Source organism: Rutidosis leptorrhynchoides, chromosome 3 (assembly GCF_046630445.1).
Source record: "Rutidosis leptorrhynchoides isolate AG116_Rl617_1_P2 chromosome 3, CSIRO_AGI_Rlap_v1, whole genome shotgun sequence".
NCBI classification, from domain to species: domain Eukaryota; kingdom Viridiplantae; phylum Streptophyta; class Magnoliopsida; order Asterales; family Asteraceae; genus Rutidosis; species Rutidosis leptorrhynchoides.
Window position 1 is genome coordinate 12,408,798 of NC_092335.1, and position 19,900 is coordinate 12,428,697.

Genomic DNA, 19,900 nt, shown 5'->3' on the forward strand with positions numbered 1-19,900 from the left:
CGATGTCGGAAACCCAACATGTACTCTTCAACGGATCCCTCACCCCATTAAACATAGGAGGTTGAGCATCCTTGAAGTTCTTGTAATGGAAGTCTCGCCTTCCATGTCCACCGTTACCATCACCTCCTTCACCGCGAGGATAAATGTTTCTAGCTTCGAATGCCTCTTCGATCGTGACATTCATTCGTTCGTTGATTAACTTGGTTACTTGCCCATCAACCGATTCCTGGAAAACCTTTCTAACATCCTTGAAAAACTCCGCTTTTTGCCGTTTAAAGATGGCCTCAACCTTAGCCGTGAGCTCAGAGTCGTCGCCTTGTTCCTCTTTAACTTGTTTGTTCCCTGTCGTCATTCTAAGAAATGAACTCGGTTAGGAACGCAACATAAATAAATTACATACACCGCCACGATCTATATTCGCAATCATATAAATACATTACCGTTCGTACACCCCATCTAGTTCAATACTTGTGGTACATTACTCACTTGACTTGGCTTGCAACCGTAATAATGGTCGCGAAGCATTATTACGCTTACACGCCATGCCGAGCTCATAAATACAACAACCATCTTGCTAGATGTCCAACACAAACAACATGATTAGTAACACAAAATCAACATATAACTAAAACCCGAACCGACCCATAATCCTACAAGTCCCGCATAATAGCACACACAAAAGTCTAAGTCTAGGCGCCTATCTCAAGTCACCTAAATCTCTTAGACCATGCTCTGATACCACTTGAAACAACCCAACCCGTATTCAACCCGAGTAATTTTTTTTTTTATCATAATAATATATGCAACATTGGTCCATGTACGTTTCCGAAAACATCATCATTACAATGATAAGTTTAAACACCTTTAAAACATACAATATATAAATTAAGTTTACAAAACGGGAATGCAACTCGGGACCCATTTGACGTATCCAAAATATAATTCATGATCCGACTAGTTCACTTCACAACCAAAACCGAGCATGGTGATTGGGAACGCTACCCAATCCTAATCAAAAGTATAAAGCAATCTGTAAAGCACTAGTCCTCAAGCAAACCCAAGCCGCCACTTGCAACCTATAAAAATGTAAACAACGAGAGGGTAAGCTAATGCTTAGTGAGTAAAACAATTATACGCATACATATACAATTTACCTACTCGTATCCACGAACACGAACTACGCATGCATAACAAGCTAGTAACAATATACAACTAGCACAATATTAGCATAATAAACACAACAATGTAATAATGCGAAATATAAACACCAATGACGTACAACAAAACTAACCGAAATATAATAAGGGATAAGATCCCCGCGTACAAGTCACCGATGTTCACAACATCCCTCGGGTTACCAAATAAACCCCATGAGTGGTATCGCCAAATTGAACTTAAGACCACCCGTCACGTCTAATGTGGTATCGTCTCATCGAACTTTAAACCCACATATGAGGTATCGCCATATCGAACTTTAAACCCTCATCGCACGCCTTTATACAATAGTGATATGGTATCATCAAATCGAACTTTAACCCATATCACCCGTCTAATGTGGTATCGTCTAATCTAACTTAAAACCCACATATGAGGTATCGCCAAATCGAACTTTAACCCTCATTACCCTCCAATATAAATCATTGATATGGTATCGACAAATCGAACTTAAGACCATATCATACATACATGACAATGACAAATCGATTTAAACCCTTATTGCCTACGACACGAATAAATAAATCATATATATACATATATAATTATTCCACTCACCTTATCACGCCGGTGGTGATTAAAACACTTCCGTGAGCTTCAAGCGAAGTACCTAATACATTAAGTACCCAAATCAACATACAAACTAGTGGGTCTAACCACCAACACTTAACTCTCGAGCATTTAATGACCCAATTGCATTACATGACCCATTTACACCAAAACCGCCCATTAAAGGCCAAGACTCATCATTAATCACTAAAAGCTAGTGATTAAAGTCTACTAACGCCAACTAACACAAACTATGGGCATTTCATACCCATCTTACCCAACTAGGTCAACCATTACCCATTTGGCCCATTTCAACACTTAGACTTATATTTTGGTCAAACTTGCACCCATTAACAATCTTTCACAAATTCACAAGTGTACTAGTGTTTTTAACATCAATTTAACACTTACAAACACCAAGTCCATGACCAAACCCTAGATTACAAGCCTTAGGGTTTTCATACACCAATTTAACCCAAATTCACCCATTTAACCCCCAAATGGGTCTTACAAGTCTCAAATGAACAAACCCTAGCTATAAATCAATTAAAACTCAAAACACGGAGTTAAGACTTACCAACACTATCACGACGTAGTTAGAGGTGTAAGGAACAACTTTAAAACTCGGGCTCGGGCGAGATTTGGTCTCCTTCTTCTCCAAGTGAGCTCTCTCTCACTAAAAACCTCAACTCTCTCTCTAGGATTTAATTGGTGAAGGTGAAGATGTGATAAATGAGGATTGGGTATGGTTGAATCAGCTTTAAACTCCCCAAAATCGGCCACAAGTGAAAGGACTATTATACCCCCAAAAGATGCCATTTAAAATGGCTAAAAAGTCATTTCAGCGACATTTGTCGCGTTTTGCGACACTTCGTCGCGTTTCGCGACACCAGGACGCGATAAACAGCACTCAAACGCGACAAAGTGGTCAGAAATCACCATCAGAAGTTGTCTCATTTCAAGCGTGTTTGTCACGGAACGCGACACACCAGAACGCGACAAACTGCACTCAAACTCGAAAGATTACCTGATGTACTCCAATTTCACTTTTAAAACATCCCAAAGTCAAATGTGGTCAATGCATTACATCCAAACTATTAAATAATCATTCTTGGACTTCAAATGATGCCCCGAGCGTCATGTTTAGAAAAACGGGGTGTTACATTATAGTTGGATATTATGAAATGGTATGCATGCCTGTCAACTTTCGATGTAATGAAAGTTTGTCTTTTAAAACGAATGCAATGTTTGTAAAATGTATCATATAGAAGTCAAATACCTTGCAATGTAATCATATGTTATTGTATTCGTTCTTATGGATTAGGACAGGTCTTTACACATATGATTTGCCTCCATATTAAAGCCTGTACCTGCATCATCTGGATCCAGGTTAACAACACTATTATCGTCATCCGAATCGTCAAATGTATCATTAACAAAATCCACCTCGTCATTAAGCTCTTCATCGGACTTGGAAGAGTTATCTTCTTCAGCTTCCTCCTTATGACCAAATAAAACATTGATTCTTCTATTGCTATCTTCTTTAAAGCTTACAATAACCACTTCGTCATCATCTTTCAGATTTACCCAACCCTCTATGAAATTGGTATTGCTGCGAATATGTAACAGAACACTTCCATAGATGAGATTTTGGTTACCATTTTCAATACTACAATTCTCCATCTTCAATATTTTCCCCCACTAACTCGCAATAGAACTAAATGTATCTTCATTCCATTGCGTGATGGGAACACCTCGGATTTTGACCCTTGCTAATATGCCAGGTGACCAGTGATTGCTCCCAAGTTTACGAATGCTATTGCTCCATTTAAAAATGGAATGATCTTGGTTGTTTGTGATGGCAGATGCTTCCGACAAAGATTCGCATACTATAAGGACACTTAATCCCCCTATGTACTTAAGGGAGAAGTTAATCATGCCTTCAGCTTTGGATAAGTCTTCCAACTGATAGAATAGATCAGTGCTTTTAAGTTCGCAGATGAACGACCTACTCATGAGGTCAAAGTTTTTTTTATGCCCTTTGATGTTGATGGTTCTCCCGTCCTTGTAGGTCATCTCCTCTTCCTTACCAGCTTTACGCGAGTAGTTCTCCTCCCTTAACTTATCATCTCTTATCTTATTTAATTTGGCCCTTAAGTCTTCTTTTTCTTTATTGATCCTATTGAGTTTGCTTCTCAAATCATTTTCTGACTCCTTAGCTACGTCCCGAAAATTCCGACCATCTCTGAACGCGTTGGAATGATGATGTGTTTGCTCCTGAATATTCTTGTATCCATACTGCTTGTCCATGTTTGGATTTTCTCTCTCTATAGCCTTGAAGATTTTAATTGGAACACCATTGAATCTGATTTTTTCCAATTCAGATAGCAGTAAATCTGTGCTTCTTACATTCGCGAATCTTGCAAATGCGAAACGATTTCCACCTCTCAACCTTTTACCAGCTACATATGTATCTCTAATATCACCATATGGTTTGAAGACACGCCACAGATCCGTAGTCACCCAACTTTCAGGGAAGTTGAAGAACATGAAGGATGTTAATCGAATTCTGAATAGCCTTGTTAACCGATCTTGCAGCCCGCCGTTGTACCGCTCTCGCAAACCACTCGTGCCACCACCATTGCCTGAAAATTTCTCTCTTCTCACACTCTCTCTCATGTTTTTTTAACAATAATATTTAGATGAATCTTAATCTTTCGATTATCGTGTAGATTGGAATTCATCTTTTCTGTTTATTCTTGTTTAGTTTCATAGGACTTTTGACTTTGTTTTTGGCTTTGCGAGCTTTGGTTATGTCTTGTTTAGTGGTTCTTAGTTTGTAAGTTGTAAGGAGATCTCATTCTTTAGATAAATCTTTTTTTGTTATATGAAAGTTTTTGCTTTTTACGCTAAAAAAAATAGTTTAGAGGAATAATCTTTACCTAAAAGGCATATTGCACTTGTGTAGTTAAAAAAATGATTTCGTATATCACAAAATTGTAACTGTAATTCGAGATGTTTTATAAATATTTATTTCGTAAGAGAAAACTTCAAAATGTAGTCTAAATATTTATTTTGTAAGAGAAAGCCTTAAAATGAAGTTTATATAGATTGAATTCGGGTCTTCACTAGAGATTTCTAAGTCTCCACTTCTTAGTTATCTCATAATATTATAATGTATTGTATAATATTTTAAAACATGTTTGATGATATACAATTATATTTTGTATATGTACTAATCACATACAAAATAACCCTTAATCGCTTAATCACTTCTCAATTCAGGCCTAATCGTACCCAATAAAGAGTTGTAGTTTGGCAATTTAAGTGTAGTTGTAGAGTCAAAGACTTTTCTATGGCAATTTGAAGCAATCACAATAGCATTCACGGGTATTAATTTACTTCAAGTCTTCAAAGCATTTCAATTCTCCAACGTTTTTCTAATCTCTGTCAATTATCATCCTCTCTTTGTCAATTCAATTCGCCATGGTTTCTCGAATCTCGACATCCCCACATCCTTATTTTGTTGTATGTTTCGCTTATTCCACCGATCCGTCAATTTTATTGAGGTATTAGATATCTTTCAAGCTTTTGCCGTTTTTAGGGTTAAGGTGTTTTGTTATGACAATTTCAAGTTTTTTAGGGAGGATGGTTCTTTCCTCGTGCAGTTACACGTAGGGATGGCATCAGGTCGTGTTTGGGCCGGGTTTGAGTAATCCCGAACCCGGACCCGATAAGGAAAACTAGTCCCAAACCCGGACCAAATACCTGACGGGTAAACGGGTTTACTAACTAGCGGGTAAACGGGTTTACTAACTAGCGGGTAAACGGGTACCCGTTTACTTTTTTTATTTTTTTTATTTTTTTTAGCAAATAAATACATTACCAAAAACATATACAATCTATAACTCTGTAAATTATATGCTTTATTTATATGTGTATATTTGTACAGTATATATTATTTCCTATTTCCAATTATCTTCACTATCAATTTTTAAATATTTTTATAAATCAGATTTTTGATTTGAATGCAGATGAAAATGTGAAGTTGATAGATGATAAATAAATATATAAATTCATATTGATCTTGTAATCAACATATTTTTTAATTTAATTTTTATTATTATTCATTTTTAATTATTATTGTTATTATTATTATTATTATTATGCGGGTATACGGGCCGGGTAAACGGGCCGGGTAGACGGGTCTTTATTTAAACCCATACCCGAATCCGAACCCGAATATTTTTTGAAAATCAATCACATATCCGGCACGAGACCCGTAGACCCGGACCAGACCCGGACCAATTATGTAGGGTTTCGGTTTTCCCCGTCGGGTTCGGGCTTTTTTGCCATCCCTAGTTACACGCCATCTTCAGCAAATGTTTGGGCTTTTAAGCCCAATCTTCGATGGGTCTGCTCTATTTGTCTCTTGGGTCTGCTCAACTTTTATTTTCAAGTGGGCTTGGTGGGCTTGGTGTATCCAGGTCTCACGGGCTTGTTAAGACGCTAGGTTCTTCAATATGTCATTCGTTGTAATTTCAATTTGGTTTTCGTATTTTTTTCGGGCTCAAAAGCCTCTCACAATGTATCATGTTTGATTATTTTCATCTTTTTGATGAAGATTTATTTAATATATTTCTCCTTTTTCGCCAAAAAAAAAAAATGTACTAATCACATTTCATTTTTCTAAGATTCATATTCCGTTATCTTATAATCTTTATTTATTATTATTATTATTTGTTACGGAGTATTTGTTATTTATTACTGATAAGTAATGTTCCACAAATTTGCGCCGTTTTAATTTTTCCTATAAAATTATCATTTTCAATAAGTAATGTTCCACAAATTCAACTAGGTTTTTTTGGCAAAAAAATAAGAATTAAATAAATAAGGACACGACCATCAAAACATGAGCCTTACTAGAAATACAAATCAAGAAACAAATAAGGCCCATATAGAATGTTACAGTGAACCAACACCATGTGGATAAACAAAAACCCGAACTAGTAGCCAAGTTTTGATATCCCAAATATAAAATTGGTGTGTGCGACACACAATATTTACTTTCGTTCCCCAAAAGAAATTCTTCTTTTGATAAAAACATATAACAAATTTAACTAGCTAGCCATATACCCAATGACATGATAAAACATTTAATAACTTCGCATGTATTATAAAAAATAAAATAAAATAAATATACAGAATATAGTTTTTGGAAGACATGCATTAAAAGTCGTATACTTTTGCATTTTATGGTAATTGGAGTATTTTTCGGATCATGATGTAGAATGGTCAAATCTATGTGTTACTGGTCGATCTTTAATTAAGTCACGAATTTCTCAAAATTAGTTTTTCAAACAGTTACTCACACTTTTCCTATCCAAATTAATTCAATACTCCATTTAATTTAATTTAATTATATAATATTATTAATATATTAATATTAATATAATAAACTAAATTAAACACTTGATAAAAGTAGTAAGACGGAGTACTAGTATTTTAAACTGTCCTTCAACGTTTTCATCATGAAACCTTATATATACATGATTGTTAAAGCAAGATTCATCTAATGGATTCTCATCCCAAACTCACTAAACAAAACAACTTTAAAACACAAACACTAAACACACTCAAATCATGACACCTTAACCACCTCTAAATACACATTCATAGTTCATTTTCTATTTGAACCACATTCAAATGAACACCTCTGTTTCACCATCACACGCCTCACGGCTAACCCGGCTCAACACTTTAATAGCTACATCACGAGTCGGTAAACGCTTCAAACTCACCGAACGTAAAACCACTTTCACAACCGAGCTTCGTGCTGGTACGGCCACATTTTTAACCATGGCTTACATCCTCGCAGTCAACGCCTCAATTTTATCTGAATCGGGTGCCACTTGTTCAGTCTCCGACTGCATCCCACTTTGTTCCGACCCTAAATTCGATCATTCCAATTGCAACGGCCCTGGTCTAACCCTCATCCAGCCCAGTAATTCTTGTAAGTTCACACCGGTTAACCCGGGCTACACAAAATGTCTAGAAAAAGTCCGGAAAGACTTGATAGTCGCCACCGTGGCATCCTCTCTCATTGCTTGCGTCATCATGGGAACGTTTGCTAACTTACCGTTAGCTTTAGCTCCTGGAATGGGAACCAATGCATATTTCACGTACACCGTTGTTGGATTTCACGGCTCAGGTAATAATCGTTAATACACATAAATTAATACAATTTAATCACCGTCAATACATCAACTACACGATATCTTTTTTCCTTTTTTCGAAAAAAACTAAAACTGAAATACTGAATATAACCATATATAACTACACGATATCTACTAATAAATATATCTAAATTGATTGATGTAACTAATTCTTGTTGTAACAGGTAAAATATCATATCAAAACGCGCTTGCAGCTGTATTCGTTGAAGGGGTTATATTTTTTTTAATCTCAGCCCTTGGATTTCGGGCAAAACTGGCAAAGTTAGTTCCAAAACCGGTTCGGATCTCCTCGTCCGCCGGTATCGGATTATTCTTAGCTTTTATCGGGTTACAAAATAATCAAGGAGTCGGTTTAGTTGGTTACAGCTCATCCACATTAGTTACATTAGGCGCGTGTCCACAATCGTCACGTGCGGCTCTCGCTCCAGTAATTACTTTCCCAAACGGCACCGTATCGTTAATTCCTGGTGGTTCTGTATCCGGAAATATTATGTGCGTTGATAACCGAATGTTGAGCCCCACGTTCTGGCTAGGTGCAGTTGGGTTCGTTATTATCGCCTACTGTTTGATTAAGAACATTAAGGGCGCGATTGTTTACGGAATTGTGTTTGTTACAGCGGTTTCATGGTTTCGTAACACGCAAGTAACCGCGTTTCCAAACACTCCGGCTGGCGACAGAGCGTACGAGTATTTCAAAAACATCGTTGATGTTCATAAAATAAAATCAACAGCTGGCGCGTTAAGTTTTTCGAGTATTAACAAAATACATTTCTGGGAGGCATTAGTGACGTTTTTGTATGTAGACATTTTAGATACAACAGGGACTTTGTATTCGATGGCGCGATTCGCAGGTTTTACCGACGAAAAAGGCGATTTCGAGGGACAATATTTTGCATTCATGTCGGATGCTTCTGCAATTGTGGTCGGGTCGTTACTTGGGACGTCGTCGGTAACGGCGTATATCGAGTCGTCAACTGGGATTAGGGAAGGTGGGAGGACGGGGTTAACGGCGTTAACTGTGGGTGGGTATTTTATGATGGCGTTCTTTTTCACGCCGTTATTGGCGTCTATTCCAGCGTGGGCAGTGGGACCACCGTTGATTTTGGTAGGGGTTTTGATGATGAGATCAGTGGTGGAGATTGATTGGGAAGATATGAAACAAGCGATACCTGCTTTTATGACGTTGATATTAATGCCGTTAACATACTCGATAGCGTATGGTTTGATCGGAGGGATTGGGACGTACATGGTACTGAATTTGTGGGATTGGGGTGAGGGGGTGTTACGTAAATATGGAATAGTTAAAGGGGGTGTAGAGGATGGGAATCGGAGTTTAGGGGGAGATGGTGTAGATAAGGATAGTTGTGTGGTGTAAAGTAGGAAAGTTATTGAGGATTAGGCTGGATGTAATATGTAATGTGGATAATTTGGGTTTAATTATTATTATTATTATTATTATTATTATTATTATTTATATTTATTACTAACATACGGAGTACTAAATTATTCCGTCCGTCTCATTCCAATAGTCTACAGACAAAAAACACACAGTTTTAAGAAATTTCACTAACTTCATTTCTACACCAATGAAATATTTTCTCTCTCCAGATCCACCAATGAAATATCTTCTTTCCTTTCTATTTATGGAAGTGGACTATCAGAATAGAAAAGCTCAAAATGGAATACTGCCCTATTAAAATGAGACGGAGGTAGTACTAATTAATAATGGAATATTATTTTTGAAAACGTAAAAAGTGATGTGGAATTTAATTTTAGGACACACGTAAGTTCACTTTCCTACTAAAAGTGCAAGTATAGATACCATGTAAACAAATACTTAATTACATGAAAATAATGATGGTAAGTATCGATACCAATGTTGGACAATGGACATGTCACCTGATAGATTAACCCTATCATTATGTGACATTGAGACTAATTCTATTGTATATCCAATGTGAAACTCTAGTATCAAATCTATCGATTAATTCTACTTGCGTATGCTAAGGTGACTTGCAGTGGTATGTTACCACCCTCTCGCCACCGCCGCCACCCTTTAACAACCATTACCAGTAATCCGTGACAGGGACCGCCAGTGGGTCCTGCAACGGGTCTAACGGAACACTGGGGGCTCATTTGAATTTTTTTTTCTTTTTCTTTTTCCAACGGCTAATTCTATTTAATTTTCTTTTTCTTTTACACTTTTACTCTATATATACAAACACATACTATACAAACATTATCACACACTCATACTACAATTTCAATTTTTATTCAATATCAAACATCTCAACCTTCAATTCATATTTCCACAAAAAAAAAAAAAAAAAAAAAATTAAATAAATAATTCAAATGGCTTTGAAAGATTTATTACTTTCTGATAGCGAAAGCGAGACGGATAGTGATAGCGCTGAGTCCGATTCCGATGAAGATTTAATTCAAGAGGGTTACAACACGCTTAACTTACTCGATTCGCTTGATGCAATGGACGAAGAAGATGAAGCTCAAAACTCTCGTACAATTCTTAAAAGACGTCGGTTACAAAGAGATCGGATTGAGTCCGGTAATCGTTTGTACAACGACTATGTCTCGGATAATCCAACATTTCCGGGTGATTATTTTCGAAATTGATTCCGAATGAGTAAGTCATTGTTTCTTCGTATTGGTCATGCTATTCTATCATATGATTCTCAACCGAGACCCGATTATTTTAAATATTTTGATCAACGTTACGATGCAGCGGGTCAACTCAGTTTTAATATTTATCAAAAGTGTACATCGGCCATACGTCAATTGGCGTATGGTATTGCACCTGATGCATTCGATGAGTATTTACACATGGGCGCATCAACGTCTCGTGAATGTTTACAAAATTTTTGTAAATATATTAGTCATATGTTTTCGAGAGAATATTTAAGGAAACCAACTAAAAATGGTGTTCGTCGATTGCATGTAAAAAATTTGGAGATGCACGGTTTTTCGGGTATGTTAGGTAGTCTCGATTGCATGTACTGGGCTTGAAAAAATTGTCCAGTTGCGTGGCAAGGGCATTACCACAGGGTGATCATGAAGGGCCAACAATAATGCTCGAAGCGGTTGCGTCCTACGATATGTGGATTTGGCACGGTTTCTTTGGTCCAGCGGGTTCGAACAATGATATTAATGTTCTTAATGAATCAGATTTGTTCGAAGATTTATTGGATGGTCGAGCTCCGGAGGTCCGTTACAGTCAACGGGCACGAATTTACTAAAGGGTATTACTTGGTAGATGGCATATACCCAGAATGGGCAACACTTGTCAAGTCGTTTAAATGTCCAATTGAGCCAAAAAAATTTAAGTTTAAACATTTTCAAGAAGCCGCGAGAAAAGACGTGGAGCGAGCTTTCGGTGTTCTTCAAGGTCGTTGGACAATAATAAAACATCCAGCAAGACCTTTTAGTATCAATAAAATACGTCGAATCATGTACACTTGTGTTATACTTCACAACATGATCACTGAAGACAACGCGCGCAACATATGCGACCTCGAAGAGGATTATCTTCGAAATCAAGAAAACATGTCGCGACGTACTTGGGCGGAAAGAGTTGAGCCCAAGTTCGGGTGGATCGAGAGATGCGAGATCGAAGAGCGCATCATGTCCTTCGCAACAATTTGATCGAACACATTTGGACACTTCCGGATAATTATATTGTTCGAAACAATTAGCGTTATTTATTGTGTTTTTTTTTATGTATTGTCTTTTTTTTTAACTATGTAATGTTTTAAATTTTTATTTATGTAATGTTTTTGATTTTATTAAGTAAAATATTATTTGTATTTATTTATTGTATTTAAGTAATATTTTTAAATAGGTTAAAGTTTGAAATAGAGTGTATGATTGTGAGTGTTTAGTGAGAGGAATGTGAAATGAATATTAAAGTATTTGTGCTGATATGGCGCTGATGTGGTAGTGAAAATGTATGTTAAAGTTATAAACGACTGCATGTGGCCTGTGTTTGAACTATATGGCGTTATAGAAATGAAGTTGTGTTCTACGATCTTCCTTGTTGAAAGAGTGAATTTTTTTTTATTATATTTTTTTTTTTTGTTTATTTCTTTCCTTAAATACATAGGTCACGTGGTTTCATGCTAGGACACATGTTTTTAAAAATCGTTTGTAATTGGATTCTAGCTTCTTGTTAAGGTGTTTTTTATTTTTAAATTATCACCTTATCACCACTATTAAAAAAAAAAAAAAAAAGTAAACTTTGTAAGTTTGTATGTACTCTAAATATATAGTATAGAGGTTAATATACATATTAGGGAGTACGTATTACATATTACATTATTACATTATACATATAATAAGACATAGGCAATACAATTATACTATCATCTTTTAAGGTACATAAAGAATCAATTCATAAAGATATACTAGATTAATCTATACAAGATTAGTACATTACTTCGAAACATAGATTGAAATTCTCAACTATTCTCTCATAAATGAAATATAACTAATAAGATGTCAAAAGTGAAGAAGAGTAACCATTGAGAGTCTTAGAATGCTTTGAATGATAGTTAATTGGTTCGCTGTGAATTAATTCCTCGGATTTCAGTGGTAAAATTATGGTTATGTTCTTCATTCGGGTTTCTCTTTTTATTTTGTTTGGGCGTTTTACAATAGTTAATTGGGATATTGTTGGTATTCTCTTTTCGTTTTGTATTTTTATAAATACGTGTATATGTTTTAAAATGTCGGACTTCGTATAATTTTATCGATATGTACGTTGGATTTAGTATATTCCCTTCTTAATTCTCCGATCAATGAATGATAATGCTCGGTCTTTATTCAATCATTTTAATGAAGCGTCAACGTGGCACTAAGGGTGCGTTTGTTTGCCTCTTAATGGAATGGTTCAGTGCTGAATGCTGAACCATTCAGCATTCAGTGCTTTTGTTTCTGACCTCTGAATGACATATGGTGCTGAATGGTTCAGAATTCAGTGCTGAACCATTCAGAGATGAAACACTCTCTTAACCATTAAGAGCCTAAATTTTCTGTAATTCTCTCCTCAAATCCTATCTTGAACACTTAACTAACAACTATATTGAATATTTTATTCATGTTACACTTTGATAAGGTAATTTTACTCAGTTTATATCGTTCATTCTAAATGATTATCAAACAGCTTATTTTCATTCAGATTCAGAGGCTTTGAATCATTCAGATTCTGAACCATTCATTACTAAATCATTCAGTTTTATCAAACGCACCCTAAGTTAATAATTGATTTCTTCAATCTTCAAGTGGGTCTAATAACTAATAATGATAGGAAGTTGTTGGAAAATGTTTTAAACTAAGACAACTGTGTAAACACATAAGCTAAACGTACAAACTTGTTTTTATTTTATTTTTGTCTTGAAGCTAACAATACTATATAGTACTCCGTATAAGACGATTGTATAAACACATAAGTTAGAATTTTCAACTAGTTTTTGTTATCAGAATTATAACCGAAATATTCCATACAACAATCAACAAGGCCCTAGCAATCAACAAGTATCCAACAATACCTACAATCAGCAAGGACCTATTTTTCAAAACAAACCACCACAAACCGATGATAAAAAGCCAAATTTTGAAGATATGATGTCGAAGCTAGTTGAATCTCAAACTCAATTTTTCACATCTCAGAAACAAACGAATGAACAAAATGCTCAAGCATTTAGAAATCAACAAGCTTCTATTCAAAATTTGGAACAATAAGTGAGCAACCTAGCAAGGTTGATAGGTGAAAAAAAACCGAGAAGTCTACCTAGTGATACAAATGCTAACCCCCGGAATGAAACAGCTAAAGCCATTACCACAAGAAGTGGTATTACACTTAAACCACCTGAAATACCTGTAATTTCTGATGACTCTATTCCTACTCCACAAGAACCACAATCTGAGCAAGATAAGGAAACATAATCGATAGTTGAAAAGGTTAATGAAGATAACACAGTTAAGGCTAAACCTTATGTTAAACCATACCAACCACCACTTCCTTACCCGAGTAAAATGAGAAAAGAAAAACTTGAAGCCGAGCAATCCAAATTCTTGGATATGTTTAAACAGATAAATGTCAATCTTCCTTTCATTGATGTGATTTCAGGAATGCCTAGATATGCTAAATTCTTGAAAGATCTAACCACAAATAGAAAGAAAATGGAAGAACTCTCGGCTTTTACTATGAATGCAAATTGTTCTGCAGTACTGTTGAATAAGATACCAGAAAAATTATCTGATCCAGGAAGTTTCATAATTCCATGTTTTCTGGATAGTCTTAGTTCAATAGAAGCATTGGAAGATTTAGGTGCTAGTATAAATCTAATGCCGTATTCACTATACGCTAAACTACACCTTGGAGAATTGAAACCAACACGAATAAGCATACAACTAGCCGATCGATCAGTAAAATATCCTAGAGGGATAATGGAGAACATGCTAGTTAAAGTTGGTACTTTAGTATTTCCAGTAGATTTTGTTATTCTGGACATGGAAGAAGATTCTCGAGTTCCTCTCATATTAGGAAGACCATTCTTAAACACGGCTAAAGCAATAATAGACGTGTTCGGTAAGAAACTGACCCTAAGTATAGAGGACGAGAGTGTTACCTTTTCTGTTGATAGAGCCATGCAACAACCGCAATCTTCAGATGATACATGTTATTACATTCAAACTATAGATTCACATGCAGAATTGTTAGAAAAATTTCCAGAATTACAAGGAACAGGAGAATGTTCTTTAGGAGAAGGAACTGAACCAATTAATGAAGCTGAAATATTAGCTACACTTATGGCTAATGATTACGAACCAACAACAGAAGAAATTCAAATGCTAAAAGAGGAAGACAGATATCGATACAAATCATCGATAGAAGAACCACCGACATTAGAGTTAAAGCTACTTCCAAACCATTTGGAATATGCTTATTTACATGGTGAATCTGAATTACCTGTAATAATATCGTCTTCTCTTACTGAAAATGAAAAATCTCAACTCATTTCTGTGCTAAAATCTCATAAACCAGCTATTGCATGGAAGATTCATGATATTAAAGGAATAAGTCCTTCGTATTGCACACATAAAATCCTTATGGAAGAAGGTCATAAAACGTATGTGAAACGCCAACGAAGACTAAATCCTAATATGCAAGATGTTGTTAAGAAAGAAATTATTAAACTGCTCGATGTAGGTTTAATTTATCCAATCTCTGATAGTCCATGGGTAAGCCCAGTTCAATGCGTACCTAAGAAGGGTGGCATGACTGTCATCACAAATGAAAAAAAATGAGCTTATTCCTACTAGGACTGTAACAGGATGGCGTGTTTGTATTGATTATAGAAAATTAAATGACGCCACCATAAAAGATCACTTTCCCTTACCTTTCATTGATCAAATGTTGGAAAAATTAGCCGGAAATAGTTACTATTGTTTTCTTGACGGTTTTTTCGAATATTTTCAAATTCCAATAGCACCCGAGGATCAAGAGAAAATCACGTTCACGTGCCCTTATGGTACTTTTGCTTACAAACGCATGCCATTTGAACTTTACAACGCCCTTGCAACCTTTCAAAGGTGTATGATGGCGATTTTTCATGACATGATAGAAGAATGCATGGAAGTTTTCATGGATGACTTTTCAGTCTTCGGTGATACATTTGAAACATGTCTAGTTAATCTTGAACGAATGCTTATTAGATGCGAACAATCAAATCTAGTACTTAATTGGGAGAAATGCCATTTCATGGTTAAAGAAGGCATCGTTCTTGGTCATAAAATTTCAAAGAAAGGAATTGAAGTGGATAGAGCTAAAGTAGATGTAATTGCTAAACTTCCACATCCCACCAATGTTAGAGGAGTTAGGAGTTTTTTAGGGCATGCCGGTTTTTACCGACGTTTCATAAAAGATTTTTCTAAAATTGTCACTCCTATGAATAGACTCCTAGAAAAAGATGCTCCATTCATCTTTTCGGATGAATGCATCAAATCTTTTAATATTCTTAAAGAAAAAATCACTAATGCGCCGGTCATGATAACTCCAAATTGGAATCTACCATTTGAACTCATGAGCAATGCAAGTGATTTTGCAATGGGATCCGTTTTAGGACAAAGGATTGAAAAACAATTTCAACCTATTTATTATGCTAGTAAGACGTTACAAGGAGCACAAACAAATTACACAACTACTGAAAAATAACTCCTTGCTATTGTCTTTGCTTTTGACAAATTTCGTTCATATCTCGTTCTAGCTAAAACGGTGGTCTATACCGACCATTCTGCTCTTAGATACCTATTTTCGAAACAAGATGCCAAACCAAGATTAATCCGTTGGATCTTACTCTTACAAGAGTTCGATATTGAAATTCGAGATAAAAAGGGAGCATAAAATCTCGCCGCTGATCATCTTTCTCGTCTTGAAAATCCTAAATTAGAAGTTCTAAATGAATCGGCCATACAAGATAACTTTCCTGATGAATATCTTTTGAAGATCGATTATAATGAAATTCCATGGTTTGCAGACTATGCAAACTACTTAGTATGTGGATTCCTTGAAAAAGGGTTGTTGTACCAAAAACGAAAGAAATTCTTTAGTGATACAAAACAATATTTCTGGGAAGATCCACATTTGTTTAAAAGTTGTCCCGATGGAATAATACGCCGATGTGTATTCGAGGATGAAGCCAGTCAAATCTTAAATCATTGTCACACAGGACCAACAGGAGGGCATTATGGGCCTCAACTTACAGCAAGGAAAGTCTACGACGCTGGATTCTATTGGCCTACAATTTTCAAAGACGTACACCTTCTTTGCGAATCCTGCGATGCTTGTCAAAGGGCCGGAAAAATAAGTCAACATGATGAAATGCCACAAAATGTCATTCAAGTATGTGAAGTATTTGACATTTGGGGTATTGACTTTATGGGTCCATTTCCAAAATCTCATAATAATCTCTACATTCTTGTTGCTATTGATTATGTATCTAAATGGGCAGAAGCACAAGCTCTCCCAACTAACGATGCACGAGTTGTAGTCAACTTCTTAAAACGTCTTTTTGCAAGGTTTGGAACACCGAAAGCTTTAATAAGTGATCGGTGTACTCATTTTTGTAATAATCAACTTGAGAAAGTTCTCAAAAGATATGGAGTAACTCATAAAATTTCAACCGCTTATCATCCACAAACAAGTGGACAAGTTGAAAATACCAACCGAGCTTTAAAACGTATTCTAGAGAAAACCGTAGGATCAAATTTGAAGGAATGGTCCATGAAATTGGAGGATGCACTCTGGGCTTTTAGAACAGCCTACAAAACTCCAATTGGAACCACACCTTTTAAACTCGTTTACGGAAAAGCATGTCATCTTCCAGTAGAAATTGAACACAAAGCATTTTGGGCTTTGAAGACATGTAATCTTGATTTACATGAAGCTGGACATCTACGATTAAGTCAATTAAACGAATTAGAAGAATTAAGACATGAAGCATACGAAAATTCGTTAATCTATAAAGAAAGAACGAAGAAATGGCATGATAAAAGAATCAGAAGTTCAAAAGAATTTAAAGAAGGAGACAGAGTTCTTCTTTTCAATTCACGATTCAAGCTATTTCCTGGAAAATTGAAATCAAGATGGTCTGGACCGTTCATAGTTAAAAGAGTTTTCCCATACGGAACAATAGAGTTAATAAATTCAAATGGGATTGAATTTAAAGTTAATGGTCACAGAGTTAAGCATTACATACATGGTCCGATGGAAGTTGACAATGAAGTCAATCATAATTTCACCACCCAAGAAAACCCTCAGAATAAAAACATAAATATGCTATCAACAACATATGAAAAACTAAAATTAGAAGACAGGGAAGCTTCAAATTGGAGTGATGAAGAAGAATTCTTATACAAACCTCCCATTCCAAGAAACGAAGAAAAATGTGAACAAGAAGTTCAAGTAGAAGTGAAAGAACCAAGAAAATATCACTTGGAAAAGGGTAACAAACCAACTCTACTTACTAAAGTAGGAGACCTAGGTGAATTTATCATTTCTTGCTTGCTTAACGATGGTGCTATGTATAATGGACTCGCAGATTTAGGAGCAAGTGCAAATGTTATGCCTCTTTCCTTATATAAAAGATTAGATGTGGGTAAATTAAGACCTACCAGAATAGGTGTTCAATTATTTGATCAAACCATTAAACACCCGGTTGGAATAGCAAACAATTTACTTGTTAAAGTGAGAAGTTTAACCTTTGTTGCAAATTTCATAGTTATTAATATGGAGGAAGACCTTAATATTCCTCTAATTTTAGGTAGCCCATTTTTAGCAACCACCGAAGCGTTCATTGATGTAAGAGAAGGTAGAATGACACTTAGGGATGGTGACAAATCGATCACCTTTGTGAATCGAAAGTTTAGATCTCCACCAACCAAAACTGTTGAACCAATAAAAACGCCTAAGTGTGGGGAAGATGAAGCAACAACCAATGATGACCTGATAACAAAGAACCCCGTTATTGATACGAAATTAGATGAACCCGTTTTTAACAGTTCAACGAAGAAACTTTATAAACGAATTCAAGATGCTAGGATTAAGGGGAACTTTAAGTTATGTAACCGATTAGTATCCAATTTGTCGCCTAAAGAAAAGGCAATGTTAGTTGAATTTGTGAAAGTTACAGAGGAAATCAACAATTGGCTTGAAGTAAAAGTCAGAGATATACAAGTTGTTGATAGTCCAATTGAAAATGAAGTTAATCACAATTTCAACACCACGGCTAACTAAGTGTGGGGAGAATCAAGTCTTTTAAGGATAATATATATTTCTGTTAGAGTTAGATATTCTGTTTTCGTGTAGTTTCCGAGAATGGAATCCGAATGGTCTTTCCCTAGCAGACCCTAAAGAACTAGTCTTCTCCCTCCATTCTGAATTTTTATTTTTTTTAGGTTTTACGAGATGAAGAATTCCTTTGATCTGAACCATGGTCTAATGCTACACGCTATTATTACTAAACGTAATAATGACACACTTCTGAGTGAACTGGTATCATTCATAAGAGAAAAAATGGACGGAGTAAGAAAAGAACTCAGAAAAGATCATCATAAGATACATTTTGGTAAAGGAAAATCAAAATCCGCAACAAAAAGAAGAGCACGACACCTTGAAAGATGTTATAAATGCGGAAAATGGTCACACGAAGGTAAATGTTCAAACAATCAAACATATTCAAATACCGAATTTGTTACTCTATGCAGAGAAGGACCGTTCATATGTTTAGAAGAAAAGATATTGAAGAATTGAGGTTACGCTTATGTAGCTATGGAAAATCAAATCACACGACTCTCCTATGAGTCGGCTAAAGCAGGTCTCTGAGAATTCTTTCTCACAGGTAAGTATGTACAGTTTTTATTTTTATTTTTATTGCTTTTAACCTTTTGATAATAAACGCTGAATCGTTCGCTATAAAGTATTAAATTGGTATTCAATAAAATTAGGTATGCGTAACCGAAATTATTAATATCATACAAAAATTTATTACATCACTGCGAAATTTACCGTTTATTCTTAAGGTATAAATATCTTTAATCAATCAACCCAAAATATTTCAGAAATTCGTCAGGAGTAAAACTAGGTTATGGAACCGAAATTACTTTACCGAAAAGAGGGGCGTATATTTTTGATAATATTTGATTGATTAAAGTGGGATAAAAGACCAAAAAGATTTTTAATTTTAATTTTTACCATGTTTTTAAAATTAATATGTAAATATTAAATTAATATTGTAAATTTTTTTAAAATCAATATATTTAAGTTTGTAAATATTTGAAAAATTAATATTTTTAATAAAAGTTTGTATGTATAAAAACAAAAATATAAT

At 35.4% G+C, this 19,900-nt stretch overlaps 2 protein-coding genes across 2 annotated transcripts in view; one reads left to right on the forward strand and one right to left on the reverse strand.

The window, feature by feature from the left end:
- LOC139899676 (uncharacterized) overlaps positions 1 to 352 on the reverse strand; it is a 55,918-nt gene extending 55,566 nt beyond the window's left edge. The window contains exon 1 of the mRNA XM_071882524.1: positions 209 to 352. Within this exon, the coding sequence (XP_071738625.1) occupies positions 209 to 352 (144 nt within the window). The remainder of the gene's footprint in view (positions 1 to 208) is intronic.
- A 7,022-nt stretch (positions 353 to 7,374) lies between these two features.
- On the forward strand, positions 7,375 to 9,417 carry LOC139895747 (adenine/guanine permease AZG1-like). The gene is made up of 2 exons (XM_071878283.1): positions 7,375 to 7,975; positions 8,165 to 9,417. The coding sequence occupies exons 1-2, from the start codon at positions 7,471 to 7,473 to the stop codon at positions 9,373 to 9,375; spliced, it is 1,716 nt and encodes a 571-aa protein (XP_071734384.1). The 5' UTR covers positions 7,375 to 7,470; the 3' UTR covers positions 9,376 to 9,417.
- Positions 9,418 to 19,900: the final 10,483 nt, after the last annotated feature.